This window comes from Telopea speciosissima, chromosome 8, assembly GCF_018873765.1.
Source record: "Telopea speciosissima isolate NSW1024214 ecotype Mountain lineage chromosome 8, Tspe_v1, whole genome shotgun sequence".
Classification (NCBI taxonomy): domain Eukaryota; kingdom Viridiplantae; phylum Streptophyta; class Magnoliopsida; order Proteales; family Proteaceae; genus Telopea; species Telopea speciosissima.
This window is the reverse complement of record NC_057923.1, coordinates 1,484,158-1,501,096: the sequence shown is the minus strand read 5'-3', so window position 1 is coordinate 1,501,096 and position 16,939 is coordinate 1,484,158. Positions and strand designations below refer to the sequence as shown.

The following is a 16,939-nucleotide window of genomic DNA, read 5'->3' as shown; positions in this document are numbered from 1 at the left end:
AACCCAGTGCAACATGACAGGACTAAGATCTTATCAAGGAAAAGATTGAGTCAAAGACCATCTGCACCCCTTTAGTGAAGACAAATGAACAAGTGGCTGACATCTTCACCAAAGGACTTAGCACTCATCACTTTGACTGTTTATTGAACAAGCTGGGTATGTATGACATATACCACCCAGCTTGAGGGGGAGTGTTAAGAATAGGAGTTTAAGGGGTATTCTTGTACATAACCCCATGTATTTTATGTTTCTTCTGTTATTTGTATAAGGTCAGGGGCCCCTGTGTAATTTATTATTCTTTTCAATATAAGCAAGTTTGTCTCTTGTTTGAGACACAACAGATTAAACACAAACCGTGTTTGCTCTTCTCTTTTCCTCTCTTCTTCTTCTTCTCCTTCCTTTCTAAAACTGAACAGACACATGGTCCAATAATGCTATGCCACCTTTAATCCCTCATTAAAAGGCTGTACCCAGTGCACAAGGCTCCCGCATTTAGCAGGGTCTGGGGAGGGTCAAATGTACGCAGCCTTACCTCTGTTTCTAAAGAGGCTGTTTCCAAGCTTTAATCCCTCATTAATCCCCTTAATAATAGGATTTACTTAATTAATCATATTAATCAAATACAACAACAACAACTCAGCCTTATCCCAACTAAATGGGGTCAGCTACATGGATCCTTCCAAACAAAACAAAGTAGAAAAAAAATGAGATCCTCACAAGTGGAAAGGAAAGTAAGAGGAAAAAAAAAAAGATAAGAAAAGTGAGAAATGAAAGTAAGAGGAAAGAGGATAGCCCAGTAAATCAGGGCCATACTCGGAAGTACTGCAGGCTTATGTGGAGTAGAATGAAAGAAGTGTAGGAAGCTTGAAAAGAGCCGCATGCTGCCAATCTAAGGGCCATCGGGGATGTTTGCTGCCAAAGACATTCCATCCTACTGTTTTGGCATATTAGTTAGGTCCATAGAAAAATTGACCAATTTATTTGTTTTCAAAAAGTTACGTCGACTATGATCATCTATGAAAGAATTTGTGAACAAAGGCTAGTCTTTGACTAACTCTTAAATTACCCCTCTACAGGCTGGCAAAGAAAAATAATGGAAGTGACAAATAAGTAACAAAACAATCACTGTTTTGGTCAAGGATTCTTAAAAGCAACCCTGAAGTCAACAACTCCAACCAATCTTCCATTTGGATTTCACAGGCAAAAATGCACTGAGCTCCAAACCCAGGCAAGAAGCACCTGTTCCCCCCATCCACCACCAGTTGGGCAAAAACATGATTCGTGGATTAGGGAGCCGGCTTCATTTGAGAGTGGTATATGTAGGCAATTTCTTATTCGCTATTGGCAAATGCTGGAACTGATAATACCTAATAATGGCTTTGACAAATTCTGTCATACTTAGGGCCTTGCTATCACCAATTTGTCACATTCACATGGCTTCTGATGATCGACTTATCATGAGATAATGTGATATCAAACAGGCTTCTAAAATTGCAAATAATTTTGACGTGGTTATTTTTGTCTTTCCATATTTATTTCACATGTTTTGCAATTAAAATATGCAAAAATTGCATTGTCGTAGATTGGGATCAAAGCGACAAGTTAGGTTTGAAGTTGTGAGAATAGATACTGAAAGCAATATGAGGGATTTTTTTTTTTTTGTTAGTCTCCCCATCTCGAAAATTTAGAAATGTAAGAGTTGTCCTGATGGAATAAATTCTTTGTACAGTCCATGATGGTCTTGGTCTCCTTGAATTTATGGGTTTTGATTCTTGAAAACATTCAATTTTGTGGATATTAGGTCTCTAATCCATATGTTATTATTGACTTAGCTCCTTTCAAGCTGCAACTACAGATTTGTTTCACCATTTAACGTCGTTGGATATCAGTATTTTATTGAAGATAGCTTTTATATTTTTTGTTTTGCTTTTTTCTCATCTTTGTTTTCTGATTGAAGTATATCTTGAGATCATTTCAGGGGCAGGGTGCTTGCAGTTTCTACCAATTTCTGGATTCTCCCCAAAAGCCTGCAAATTCTATCTGTTTAGAGGAAACCAATGCTTTCAGTTTGCGATCAGTGTCAAATGCTCAGGAAGTTAATGACTCAATCAAAGATCTGGGAGGCAGTAAACTAGAGAGAATGTTACCCTCTGGGTCGCCAAAGAAACCTTTGTCCAAAGAATGTGGTATGACAGTGGAAACAAATGGATTGGGTTCTAGGGTTCTCGATGCTTATTTTCTACCGGTGGAAAGTCTGAGGTTAAATAAATGTAGCAGTGCTGAATCTGATGCCAAACTTGTGGAAAGTACCCAGTCTGGTAAAGTAAGGCAGAGTCAGAAGGATTGCTCTGGGTCACCTGGGGCTTCCTTCAAGTGGGTAAAGGTGAGGTATTGCATAATTTATTGTTTAAATGCCATCATGGTTGCTCGATCATTGTATTGACATTCTTATCTCATCAGTTAAGGAATTTTGTTAGGGTTGTACATGGTTTAAAACAAGTTACTGGATGGATATCCCTTATTTCAATATGCTCTGGTAGGATTAGAGTAGCAATTTGTCGGGCCACGTTGGAACCAAAACAAGCCTAGCACAGAGTATAAGGGCCTGGAGCTTTTGTTTGACTTGGCTGGTCAAACTCTGGGACTCATTTTGTCCCAGGACCCCCAAAGTGGGGCACAATCCAGGCCTTGGGCTGTCGGGCTCTCTCCAAATTTGAATCTGTTTGAAACATTTAAAATTTCACAACGTACTCTTCTGTATCTTTTAAAATATTTATTGTGAAATTTAACAATAAATAGAGTTGAATGGTGAAAGAGGATTCTTGTAGCTGACCCTATTTAGTTGGGTAAGGCTTTGTTGAGTTGAATTGACTCAACTGGGTTGAGTTGTGATGTTGTAAAATCCCAAATAATTGTAAACCAGGAGACCTGAACCCGTAGCTGTCAAATATTATCAGAATTAAGCAGTACACTTGAACCCTTAATTGTTCTGTAGTTTCAAAATAAAAGTTATTTAAATTATATTGTTTTGTAATTCCAGTAGTTCCCTACTACGTCAAAATACTAGGAAGTTGTAGAAAATTCTTATTTAAAAAACTGTGGATTTTAAATGTTTTTTTTTTTTTTTTTTGGTGAATAAAAAATCTATTACCAAAGCAAGAGGAAAAGAGGGGGGGAATATACAAAGGAAAGGAGAGAGGGGGGGGGGAAGAAACTAACCCCAGACCAAACTAGGAGGGAGGAATGGGGCCGTAAAAGAGCACTATCTAAACCCCAGAAATCAACAATATGCATGTTCCTTGGGGAGTCAAAAAAAGGCTTTTGAGGGAGAAAACTCAGCTTCGATGAGACATCCGAAGAGATGGCTTTCCAAATCGAGTCGAAAGACCGAGAATTGGAGGTCCATCTCCTAAGGTTCCCCTCCATCCAAATATGGTAAAGAGCGGCGCCAAACACAAGCTTGCCAACAGTGTCGTAGATAGAACAGCCAGGTAAAGTCATGAGCAGCCATAGCCACTCTCTAGCAAAGGAGAGGGGTCTCCTGCTGCGAGGCCAAATAAACAATAGGGATTTTTTCCATATGGTAGAGGAAAAGGGGCAAGCAAAGAAGAGGTGGTCAATGTCTTCGGAACTGCTCCAACAAAAGATACAAGAAGGGGAAACAGGGATTCTTCGGTGGAAGAGGAAGGCTTGGGTGGGAAAGCAAGGTTAAGGGTTCTCCAGGCCATGACGCTATGGCGGATTGGCAGGGTATGTGACCTTTGAACCAGACTAGCTTGTGCCAAAGGATAGTAGGGGCATGAGTCCTAACAAAGTTCCAAGCGGATCTAAAGCTAAAAAGGCCATTTGGGGAGGGGAGCCAAGTAACCTTGTCCGCATGAGTTGCCGGGGGGGGGGGGGAAGGGAATGCCAGATCTGGGAGAGGATGAGGGGAAGAGGGGTGGGGGGACTAAGAACCTTGAGAGATAATGGAGGAGAGGGGGGCAGATTTGGGGATGCCAGATGAGTAAATAGATCTAGCCCCAAAAAATTTATAGAGGACCCCATTAGGGTGTCAAGGGTCAATCCAAAGGGAGATGGAGGATCCATCAACGATAGTAGAGGAAGTGGCTCTAAGCGCCAAGGGACGGAGGAGGAGGTTTGCACCAGACCCAGGAGGAATCCGAAGGGATGGGGACGGTCCAAATGGAGTCATTTTTTGAGGAGATGGGAGTAAACCCAATGAACCCAAATGGAGTCATCCTTAGAGGAGATTTTCCAAATAAGCTTCAGAATACTCGTAGTATTGGAGTCGCGAATACGGCGGATGCCAAGGCCTCCTACAGATATGGGAAGGCAAATGGTTTTCCAGCTAACTAGATGGAGGAATTTGAAGGTTTCTTTCCCATTCCAGAGGAAAGCACAGAAGAGGTTCTCCATGGCTTTAATGGTAGATTTAGGAAGGCCAAAAATCCCAGACCAATAAATGTAAGATGATTGGAGAACCGATCTAATGCATTCAAGCCTACCAGCATAGGAGAGAAGTTTGCCTTTCCAAAGCTGGAGACGCTTGCATGCATTGTGATGATGTCTTTCAATCAATCCTTATCCAAGCAGAATGCACTTCTGAATACACAGTAAACTAGTTTTCTTCAACCAACTTTTACTGCAAATTGCCCCAGGTACGGAGACAAATATGGCCTCATCAGTTTGTATTTGGATTTAATGCATGACAAGTTGGTGTTTTATCCCAACAAAGCTGCCAGATTTTGTTATGTCTCCTCTTGTCATTGTCTAAATTTTTGTAAGATGAGTTTATTTAGTTGACCAAATGTTGTATGGTAATGGTGAAGATATCTACATCGCCAGTAACATGGAACCTCTGGCATTCCTCTTCTTTTTTGGTATTCACTCAAATATCGGTCATCTATTAGATTACCCTTGTATAAAGTGTACATTTTTATCGGCAATTTATTTTAATTTTAATGGCAATTGTTAATTTGACTAATGTGAATATAGAATTTTTGTCCAGTGATATCAGTCTAAGTGCCTGAAACTTTCCAGAGCTGATTTTTGCTGTATTTGCATTCCTTTTATTGAGCCTTTTTGGTGAACTAAAAAATCTGACTTCCATGCATATGATGCACAGCTCTCATGTATTCTTGAGTTTGATGGTGCTTCAAAAGGAAATCCAGGTCAAGCTGGTGCTGGAGCTGTACTACGAGCCGAGGATGGAAGTATCGTATGCATTACCTAGGACACAACTTTTGTTTTTCTCCAAGAAATATATTTGAAAATATTCCTCGAGCACCATTTTCAGCTGTCAAAACTTTCATCTTGTGAAGGTATGTCGATTACGTGAAGGAGTGGGCGTTGCTACCAATAATGTTGCTGAGTATCGAGCTTTGATTTTGGGATTGAAATATGCTCTTAAGAAAGGGTATACACAAATTCATGCCCGAGGTGACTCCCAACTGGTTTGTAAGCAGGTTTGTCATTTTCTAGCTATTTGATTTTTTTTTTGTTATCTAACAACCAATTTATTATGCACCCGGCCAACAATGTGAAACTATTCAAGTGTACAAGAGTATTTGTAGGATTTTAATGACCGTCATTTCTTTGCTTGTAAATAATACTTGGGGAAAAAGGTTTTTCTTGTGAATGTCAGATTACACTTCCGTCATTTGATTTTATTTCTTTTCTATTTAGTTTTTATTATTGGAATGCATTATTTTTCTGAATTTTTTTTTGATAAAGGGTTATCTTGGACATGCTTTTTTAATGATTGCTGGATTGTACAGCCATATCTTGTGAGTTATGGGTTATGTGATTAAGAAGGTTAAAATTACACAACATATTATCTACTTTTGAAAATTTAAAATTCCTGAGAAGGAATCCTGGCATATATTTTGCATTTAAATATGATGTTCTCTGTATGGAAATTTATGTCATGCCCACCAAGCTGTGCCTAATCCTATTGGGTTAGCAGATGATCTTTGATCATCACTTCACTCTAAGCTTAGATTTTTATTTTTATATTTTTTTATAATAAACTGCTTATGGATCTTCCAGGAGGTGCTGATGACAGCAATTGAACTTAAAGCTGTTGACTTTTGGCCTTATTGAAGCTGTTTCTATCAAGTTTAGCTTTTATTATTGTGACAAATCCAAGAACTGAAACCAGTATCTGCAAACGTATAAGAGAAAAGAGACAAGAAGAAGAGAAAAAAGGCTGTCCGTACGGCTAGACTAGATTAGATCTAGTCTAGCCGTACAGCAGCATGTTTATTTATAATATAAATTTTGCATAATTAAAAGTAAGGACAATTACCCTAATGGCATTAATGACAATACTTTTGAAGAATTACAAATAGCCCCCTAACTGGAAAAGTAGCATTACAAAATATCCCAACACTGATTTCCTAGGATTTTAAGGATCTGATCAATCTTGAATAGATTCTGCATTGACACTGCTGTTGTGTCTGTAGCAAAATCAAATATCACCAACCAAAATCTAGAAAGAAGAAGAGAAATGAGAGAGAGAGAGAGAGAAGATGAGAGAAGGGAAAAACACTGGCCACAGTTTGAGAGTGAGTAGAACACTCAAACTGTGGATGGGGTGATCTATTTATTATGATTAAAAAAAAAAAGAATTACAATTTGGGTCCACCACTAGAACCGACATTAAGTAAAATAACAAACTACTACCCAAAACACCCCTCAAGGAACCGTCATGTACTTAACTCCATAAACTGACACTAATATTTTAACACTCCTCAAGCTGGGGCATAAATAAATCCTGGGCTCTAGCTTGGAACAACTAGAACAGACATAACCAGCAGAACCAAATTTGATAATTATATCAGTTGTAAAAGCCCATGACCAGCAACAACACGAGTTGTAGAGAACAAGAACAGTTCTCTAAATCGAGAGCAGTTTAGTTACTTATAGATAAGATCATATTTTCTAAGAATAGTATAAACCAAATGTATGTTTTGATTGTTTCAAACTTCCAATAGCTTGCTTCTTCAGTTCTGCTGTCTTCTAGTTCTATGTTGATTTTTGATGACTTGATGTGGCTTAATATTGATTTTTGATGATTTTATGCGACTTAATTTTGATTTATATGATATGATGTGGCTTAATGTTGATTTTTGATGATACAAGGTATATATTGTAGCATACTAAATAATGTTAGAACAGGGGAAATAAAAAATAACACTTGGGCGCCTTGGTTGCCTAGGCAACGCTTGGGCAGGCGCTTTGTCATCTACGTGCTTAGGCACCACTCCACTGCCTTGACAACTATGATAAGCTAAAATATCAGAAGCAGTTATACACCACTCGTATACAGCATCAATGAGAAATCCTAAAATTGCCACATCAATAAATCCGATCTTCATGATATACTGTGGTTGAGTGTAATGATCAATTAGAAGGAGAAATCCTCCAAGATTGAAAGGATCCAATGGCTAAACCATGAAACAAAATCTAATATAATAAACCAGAATCTATGAAGAAGAAGAGGAGAAAGAGAGAAGTGAAAAGAAGAAAGCACGCTGTTGATGGCACTAATAAATAATAATAATCTCAAATAGTGTCCAAGTACATATCTGATTACTTTATTAACTTTAACCTAGTGGATGGTGTTTTTGTGAGGCTATGGTTCGATTCCAGCCAGCTTTCCACTAGAGAAGTGATTGTGGTGATCAGTTTGTTCTTTATCTACTTTTCTGTCACAGTCGGCTTCAATTTTGGAATGGTGATTGGTTATGGTTCCCCCTACCACTCCCCCTCCCCCTCCCCCTCCCCCCCTAACTTTCATCTGGGAACTCCTGTTTCAATTTTAGAACTCTTAAAACATCCTAAATATTTAACCATTACGACTTACTGTTTAAAAAATGTAGATGCACTACTATTTTCATTCTACTGGGATCAGCATTAGTTGCAAAGTTTCAGTTCTTATTACTGAATTTTCTTTCTGGTACAGGTCGAGGGTCAATGGAAAACCAAGAACCCAAGCATGTCCAAGTTGTGTAATGAGGCCAAGGAGCTAAAGGATAAGTTTTCATCTTTCCATATATACTATATTGCCCGGGTAATTAATTCTCTCCTTTTACTCTTAAAGTCTAATATATTAATTTTCTCGATGATCCTTGATAATCATTGTCACACCCCGGCCTGGTTTATAAGGGCCAAGTGTGACTGGATATCTCAGACATCCAACCAACCCACCAGGATCGCAACTGCAGTACTCTATTCGCAATTTCATTCATAATAATCAGAATTTAAATGCAGCAGAAGCAATTAAATAAGGCAATAAGACAGTGATAAAGACGAACTAGTGATAACAGTTATATTTATATGAACATTTATGTACAAGAGAGTTACATTGGTGATTCACAAAAGGAGTAACTCAAAGGCCCAAAAAGACTATATACAATAATTACTACAAAAGTGTTATAACAAAAGAGGAAGAAAGAGCCTGATCATTCTGGAGGATCAAGAGAACGCGCAGTCATCGCAGGAACACGAAGCATCGTGCTCAACCAGGAGAGGAGTATCAACTCCATGAGCAGCAGGAGAGTCCTGAGTAGGAGGAATCCCCACAGAAACACTAGCAGCAACGAGAGTAGCTTCATCTATAAGAAAAATAAGGATATCCACGGGGATGAGCTCTCCACTGAGCCCAGCAAGGGAATGCATGCAAACAAACATAATAATTCATGATGCATGTTCTAATCTAGCATGCTCCTAAAATGGATACTAAGTCTTATGAGGTATAAGTACTACTGTGATAGATGCTAACCTCGGTCCCAGAAACACATAACCAAACGTCGGTCACCCAAGCGAAACCATTCTACCACGATGAGGACCCGCCAGTTCAGGCATGACACTAGGCAGCCCCTAGCAGACCCCCAAAGACCAACCCTACTGTTTATTCCCACAGCGGAGTACGCACGCTAACATGGGACAGTGAATGGTACCCTGGCATACCCTTTGGCTGTACCACGGGTTGTCCAACACCTCTTCCCCTATTGGTAAGGGACGTAGTACTGGGTAATGATATACAATCTAGCCCAGTGCAATCTATTCATGATGGCACATGTGTGGATAGCTGAATTATAAAAGTACAGTACTTCACCATCAATAATTCACAATAACAATAAATATCAATGCAATGCAAGATGCCAATGTAGCCTAGTTCACCTGCAGATTCTAGTGCAATAAATACAAGTTAAGAAACTATATGCATCTGAGTAGTTTTGATGATGCATGACATGGCATTCAGAACAACAGCAAATTAAAGTGATGAACACACCAAAAATTAAAATCAAAATTCCCTTACCTATACAGTAGACTAGTCCTAGCCAAATACTTTCCAAAAGATCCAGTCAAGATAGAGAAAATACAGGAATTACAGCCCTAAATCACATACAAACAACATCCATTAGGTTCAAATAGAAGCTAAGGGCAAACCCCAAGATACTAGGGCAGCAGGGGCACAAAAAGGAGCAGCTGGATTCAGGGGGATACAGGGCCAGACATCCGGCCCTAGGCCTGCAATTGCATCCGGCAACCAATTTCATGTTTCAGACTATATTTAAGGTGGGTCAACCTTGATACATGTTTTAATTTCAAATATCATAATTAATTTGTGCTAATTAGTTGTTTGATTACAATTACCCAAATAGGGATAATTAATTTGATCAATTCAGCTAGGATTTGGGTTCCTAAAGTGGGAAATTCAGGTCACAGGTAAGTCTGAACCAGTATTTGGTTCAAAATAGTAATTATATACTGTAGATGGTCAATTAGACTTACCAATTTTAAGTTTTAATGGCTGAATAGGGACTAGGAGGCATTAGGGATGAAGAATGGAGAAGATAGAAGTGGGAATTGCAGAATTTCATGGCTTACCTTGTTACAGCAGTGAGCAAAGATGAAGACAGCCCAAGTCTTGTGCAATAAAGTCTCCTATAGAGGTTCCCAAGCTTCAATTTCAATTACCAAACCAAAGCCCCAAGTATAGAGCTCCCTTCTTCCTTCTTTTCCTTCTCTTTTCTTCTTCTCTAAGGTTCCCAAGCTGAATCGTTTTCTCTCCAAGTCTTTAGAATTGTGAATAGTGATTTTTAAGAATGGGTTTTATATATATAGTGGACTATTTAAGGGCTGTTTGTTTAGTTAAGTTAAAAATCAGATTCTAAAATAGATTTTAAAACAGATTTTAATTAGAATTTCGTACCGATAATCTTGTTCTAAATATATAATGATGTCATATGACATCAGGGATAATCCGAATACGGGTAAATGTTATGAATAGGATTCCCCACTGGGGACGTGGGTCCCACAGAGGTAAATTGACCAAAATACCCCTATAACTCTAGTTGGTCATACATAACACTATAAAATACATTTAAATTATACTTACATCGAGTTTAATTAAGGGAGAGGTTCTGCATAGCCTCCAGGCAGTAAATCCGACACAAGTAACTCCGGTGTGGGGTTCCACAGGGGTCCTCTGACTCCAGAAGGGCAAGTTGGGAAGAATCCCTGGAATCCTCCATAGGAGTGTCGAGAGATTCATCTGTATCCTCGACCGATGCAGCCCATAGCATCGATGCCACCATAGACTCAAAGCTGGAACCTGAAATCACACAAGTTCCAAAAAGTTTAAATTTATTGGGAATTTCACAATCATGACCAGTGTTTTGCCCAGGAATCGATAGTTTCTGTCTAAGCATGTTTATGGAAAGTAGATGCTTCTTTCTAAATATCATTACACGATCTACTAGATCTGTTGTGGAAAAAAGCCAATCTTCAGGTGCTAGGTCAATCGGATAGTTAGATGGTTTTTCCTTTTGCTTTGCCAATCCAGTTAATAATAGTATTGAGTGGAAACTCTCTATATTATCTGATGGCTTGGTATTGTGCAAATTTAATAGCTTCCTAAAAGAATCATGGGAAGGACTTATATACTTATATGTTCTAAACAAATGTGAGGTTTCTGAATCTACAGTGTGCACATAATGACTATGACATTGAAATGGAGATTATCTGTACTCTGGTGGCCTGTGGAGTTTATTCATACTGTAGCATGTTTTCCTCTTCCCCCCTCCCCTTAATTGGTTGTCAGTGAGTTATCTTAGTTCATATTTGTATCATAATTGATGTAAACTGACTGTCTAAAGCCATCCACCGGTGTAGGGATTCTTCCCTACACCAGCAGGAGTAGCCATGAGTAGGTGTAGGGGGATTCCCTACACCCGCGATTTATATTGCTGTTTTTATTTAATCTTTTTATTGAGTTGTAATTCTAGTTTAGAATTCCTAGTGCAAGTTGAATCCTAAATTAGAAGTCCTAGTAGCATTCCTAGTTCTGTTTTGAGTCCTAGTCATGTTTGGAGTCATAGTTAGAGTTTGTTTTCTTTCCAGCCTTAAGGCTATATATATGTAAGAGCTCAATTGAGCCTCCCACGATTTATGAATAAGAAAATTTGTTTTTATGCATCCACTGTCCTGAGATAGGCTGTGAAGGTGAGGCTGTCACTGTCTCTCTCCTTTGAATACACTCCAGTTTGTTCAAGTTCTGCTACAGCCGAGTATTGAAACCTTCAAGTACAGTTGCTGGAATTTGTTGCAAGTCCCAGGATCCTTCATTCAGCAAGTAAGTAAACATCCCAAACCCCAAAACCTTCTTCTCCTAATCCTCTAACCTAACCCTAACAACCCTTCATCTCTAGACAGCCATTCATAACCTAAACTCTGCCCAGCTTAAATCCACCATCAGGAACAGACCAAACTTGGACCGAATCTCCCTCACACTCTTAGGGAAACTCGATCCAAGACCCTGCCCTAACCTCCCATTATAAACCCTAGATTTCTACATTATTCCCTTTTCAAAAATCCATAAACCCTAAACCTATTCCACTGCCCATTCAAGTTTACATACCGAACTTCATCAAAACATCCCAGGACCCTCACTGGAAGATTTCCCCACATCAACTTACCCTAACCCTACTATCAAACCCTAAACTTCTCTAAACCCTAACCCTAATCTGATTATTTCACCCATTCTGCCCTAGCTGATTATGCTAAACCCTAGCAGATCCTGGTTCTGGTTCTAGTTGGTATTACACCTATCTAGAATTACATTAATAATACCAAATATGTAAACCAGCAAGAGAAAGAGGAAGAAGAAGTGAGTGAGTACGATGGAGAAGAGAGAGGGAGAGCTAGAGCCACGATAGGAATTTTCTTTCTATCATGGACTAGACCCTTCCTTTATATTACCAGGTAACCAACTCTTAGTAGGTTTCCTACTAAGAGTAAGTCTCATTACAGTAGAAGGAAATAACTAAAAGGAAATCACAAACTAATTACAACTCAACTACTCGGCATAATCCCACAATACACAAAAACCCTCCCCCTCAAGCTAGAGTATATATATCTCCCATACCCAACTTGGAACAACCATTAAGAAACACAGGCCGGAACAACACCTTAGTGAATATATTGCCAAGTTGATCGCCTGAGATACTGGTAATTTAATTTGTAGCTTGATTATCACAATACATCTTCAGAGGTTTAGCAACTGAAAACCCCCAACTCTTGAATGAGAGATTTCCAACAACAACAGAGCCTTAGCCCAACTAGATCCTTGCTCTCCAATCAGCTCTTTTCAAAGTCATACATGATATGAGGCCTAAGCTAAGCATGTCTTTCCTCACCACTTCTCTTATGGTTATTTTAGGGCTGCCCCTGGCTCTTTTTGTTCCCTCAATCTGAATCAAACCACTCCTCTGTACTAGGGCATCCCAAGGCCTCTATTGAACATGGCCATGCCACCTCAAGCGATTCTCTCAAAGCTTATCATGAATCAGGCCTACTCCCGACCCAGCTGTAATATGGTTATTCCTTACTTTATCCTTCCTAGTTTTGCTACACATTCATCTCAACGTTGTCATCTCTGCTACACTGAGAATGGGAGAATCCACTGAATCTGCAGTCTTCAATGAGGATCCACTGAAATGAATCAAAAGCAAGGTAGTAATGATCTTCAATTGAACTTGGTAAGTAATAAAACCCTAGTTTTCAATTGAAAACTACATCTAGGGTTTAATCTGTAACAGTATGCAGCATAGGGTGCTGCACCCCTTTAAGAGAAGCTTGAGAAGACCTTCAGACCAGAATCTGATTCAACAACCAACTATTGGTTGTGCTCTGATACCATGTAACAAAATAAACACAAGAGAACCAATGCCGAGAGGGTGGAGAAGAGAGAACAGGACTGATGTTATGTTGGATCGAACTAGTCAGTCCCTCTCACAAACTTTTATTTATATATGAATCCAAAGTACAACCAAAGATTCCTAATCCTAGTAGGAATCATAGAAACAAAATTAGAAACATACTAGGAAACCAACTAAGACTAGGACTAGCTAACACCTAATTATAATCATAAAGTGAGTCACCTAGGAGCTAGGTATCTCAATTAGAATAAGGAATATTCTAATCAAGATACTCTCTAACCCTAGGAGCTCGATATACATATACTTAAACAGTAGTATTAATGATGGAGTCAACATAAGGAATGGTTTTTCCAAGCACTATCCAATGATGTGGAGAACTGATGCAACTTCAGCTGGCAACACTGTCAAAACCGCACCCAAAGCAGGGGACCTGCACAATAATAATTTTGATGAAATAGTGGCCAAACGACGTCATCTTCACATGAAAGGCTAGATTCAGGTGCAAAATGATAGAACACACCTATCCTAGAAGTTTTGGTTAATTTGAGGAGATTAGAGCACCCAAATTACCCCAGGGGTGAAACAGTCACTTTTCATCGTATGATTTCTGAGAGCAATGCCGGACTCGATTCATCATTGTGTGGAGGGTTTTTTAGGGTGACAAAATTCAGTGTCTATTCGGGGATAAACAGATTTATAGGCTATCTTCATGGGAGCTTTGCAGAATCCAAGCCAAGGTGGAGATTATTGAGAGTTGATGTCTTGTATTCTATGGATTAGGTTGTGGGCTGCCTCCAAAGGGCCATTAGAAGCCTGTAGGACATTTTTAGGGTTTACATGGGGGGTATTATTGGAAGTTTGTCTCTCTTTTTATCCCTATAAATTGTTGCGATGGGGTGTTATTAGGTTTACTGGGAATTCTTTGTAAACACGGGGAGGCATGAGTAAGACATATTGTAACTCTTTCTCCATTGTTAGTGAAAACTGCTCTCATCTTTCTGTGGACATAGGCACCTTGCTGAACCACGTAAATCCTTGCGTTGTTGTGTGATTGATTGCTCTCTGTTTATTGTGTTTTTTGGATCTTGAATAGGTTACAGTTTCTACAAGTTGCTCATTGTTAGTTTGTTTTCAGTGTGTTGGTGTTGATCTTTTGCGTCCCATATTTTTTTTAACTGTTGACTTTAGTTGCTTTCTTTTCTATGTAAGAATATTGATCCATTAGCGGTACAAGAGACCCAGTGGGGAAGCGGACTTGTTTCATTGAGATGTTATTATGCTTGTCTGGTTTTGATTCAGCTGTGTTTTTCATGTTCATCTGCGTTTTTGTGTGGCTCATATATCTTTTCGTCTTGGTTAAGGATGCTAATTGGGAGGCTGATGCCCAAGCAAACTTGGCTGTGAACCTCGTTGGTGAGGCCGCTGAACCCTATGTCTGAAGTTTTATTAATGATATCCTGAAACGTTAACACAAATTTTACTTCTTCAGATGGTGAAGTTCAAGAGCTGTGTGACTACTAACTGAACTAATGAAAGGCAGCTGGCGATATTTAAAACAGTTTATGTAGAGAATACAGGCAGTAGACGGTGAAGTTCAAGAGGTGTGCAACTACTAGCTGAACTAATGAAAGGTGGCTGGGGGTATTTAGAACAGTTTATGTAAGATAATACATGAGATAGATGCATATGATCCTGTATTATGTTCTCAGCCTAAATCTACCTTATTGTAGGATACAGATGTGCTAAACAAACCAAAGCAGCTCTACATTTCTATTGTTGTCTTGCCAAAGCTACATACAGGTTATGTAGTATGCAATCGTCCTATTCTAAATTTTTGGGAGTCAGCACTGATTGATCTGTGATGGACAACAAGTTTGACTCTGCCAAATGTGTATAATTTTGTGATTTCTTCAATGTTGGCTGTTGTGTGTGTGTATTGTGTGTAATCATCGTAGCAGTTTAAGTTCCATTGTGGAAGAAGGATCACTGACAGCCGACGTTGTTGAAATTCCAAATCACCTTGCATTATTCTTGGCAACAACATGTAATTTGTAGCTTGGTAACCTGATGTGTCTGTGCCGGGGTTCCTGAACAAAGAGGTGAGAAGTGTATTGGTAACTCTCTTTTTGACTGATTAACAATTGTCTAGTACTTAGTTTTGACCGACTAATTAGGTGATCTATCAAATTTATGTTTTGGAGTTTGGATGGCTTTAATAAATTTCGGTGTGCATTGTGGTTAACCAGGCTAAACGTGCAGTGTGTTTAATCTTTCTCTAAATATTCATGTGGTGGATTTGGTCCCTTCGATGAGGATGAATTAGAGTGGTGAGTCTAGAGTATTAGACTTCAAAGTTGTCAATGTAGAAGCGGAATCGAATTGAACTTGAGAAAAATTATTCGGTTTTGACTTTGAAAAAATGAAACTACATTTGAGTTGATTCGGTTTTGGTTTTAGATTAAAAACTGTTGATTTGTAGTGAGATCGGACAAAGTATCTTGTGTAAACTGAAACTGAACTTAAACCATACAAAAACTTAGTAGGTTTAAAAAAACACGAGTTTTAGAGGTTTAGTTTTTATTTTATCCCTTCCACCTCCTCCTTCGATCGTCACTCCGTTCACTTATCATCTGCTTCATCTTCAACTATCACTATGTTCACTTTCTCTTCTGTAGTTTTGCACTTTGCTTATTTCCTCTTTCTAGTCTTACTTCTCAAGGACAGTACGAGACAATGAAATAAACAAAACTGAATAAGATTATTTAGATTGTATGCGAACCGGGTGAAAATGGGGGGGGGGGGGGGGAAAAAACAAAACAAAAACAAACCGAATAAAATTAGTTCGGTTTTGATTTGAGGGTATGAAAAAGTATTGGATTTTGGAATGATTTTGATTTTACATATTGTATCCTGAACCGAAGTGGAGGAAAGAAAGAAGAAAAAAAAACAACAGAACCAAACCGATTGACACCCCCCTTATTAGAATAGAGACGGGTTTGGGCCGAGGGGTGTTCGAAGAAGCCACAGTAGGTAGCTAGGTAGGTAGAAGTCAAGTCAAGTCAAGCACACAGCTACAAAGACCCACGGCCCACTGGGGATTTCTTTTCTTATGTTAAATAGAATGTCTGGGCCTTGGCCTTGGCCTTGAAATACTGACCAAGCCCATCCGAATTCTAGGTAGAAGAAGAAGAAGGAAAAAAAAATCTCTTTTGGTCTTCTGGATTGGAAACCCGAATCGTGAGGCACGCGAGTTTTTTTATTTTTCAGGGAAAATTCAGGACTTTGGGATTATTTTTCATTTTGGCTTTTGGCAAAGTAAAAGTTTTTATAATTAGAATAAAATTTAATGTAATGGGTTGAGGACTCAGTGCTCAGCTTTACGCTACAATCTACTGCGGTGTACACCACCCGATCTAGTCTAGAAAGAATCTGAAGATATCGGAAAAGAATATCCGAACCAGCCAGGAAACACTTTATAGGAAGAGACAGGAATTTCCATCTTTTTTTTTTCCTAACCTGAATAAGGAAAAGTTTCCATACCTCATTTCATTTTCTTTTGTTTTTAATTTTTATTTTTCTTTTTCTTTTATTTTTTATTTTTTATTTTCTTTGCTTGTCACAATAAAAATAATAAATAATAAAATAATATAATATGATGTGATATCTCTTCTCTGTGTTTCTCGTCTCTGTGTTTGTCTGTCTTTCAC

The 16,939-nt window shown here is 38.7% G+C and overlaps 1 protein-coding gene across 2 annotated transcripts in view; it reads left to right on the top strand.

Moving 5' to 3' along the window:
• LOC122670862 overlaps positions 1-14,823 on the top strand; it is a 161,765-nt gene extending 146,942 nt beyond the window's left edge. For both annotated transcript variants that reach the window (XM_043867874.1, XM_043867873.1), the window contains 6 exons: positions 1,979-2,383; positions 5,129-5,221; positions 5,325-5,468; positions 7,970-8,077; positions 14,594-14,645; positions 14,722-14,823. In XM_043867874.1, coding sequence (XP_043723809.1) covers positions 1,979-2,383; positions 5,129-5,221; positions 5,325-5,468; positions 7,970-8,077; positions 14,594-14,645; positions 14,722-14,753 — 834 coding nt within the window. In that variant the 3' untranslated portion in view covers positions 14,754-14,823. The remainder of the gene's footprint in view (positions 1-1,978; positions 2,384-5,128; positions 5,222-5,324; positions 5,469-7,969; positions 8,078-14,593; positions 14,646-14,721) is intronic.
• Positions 14,824-16,939: the final 2,116 nt, after the last annotated feature.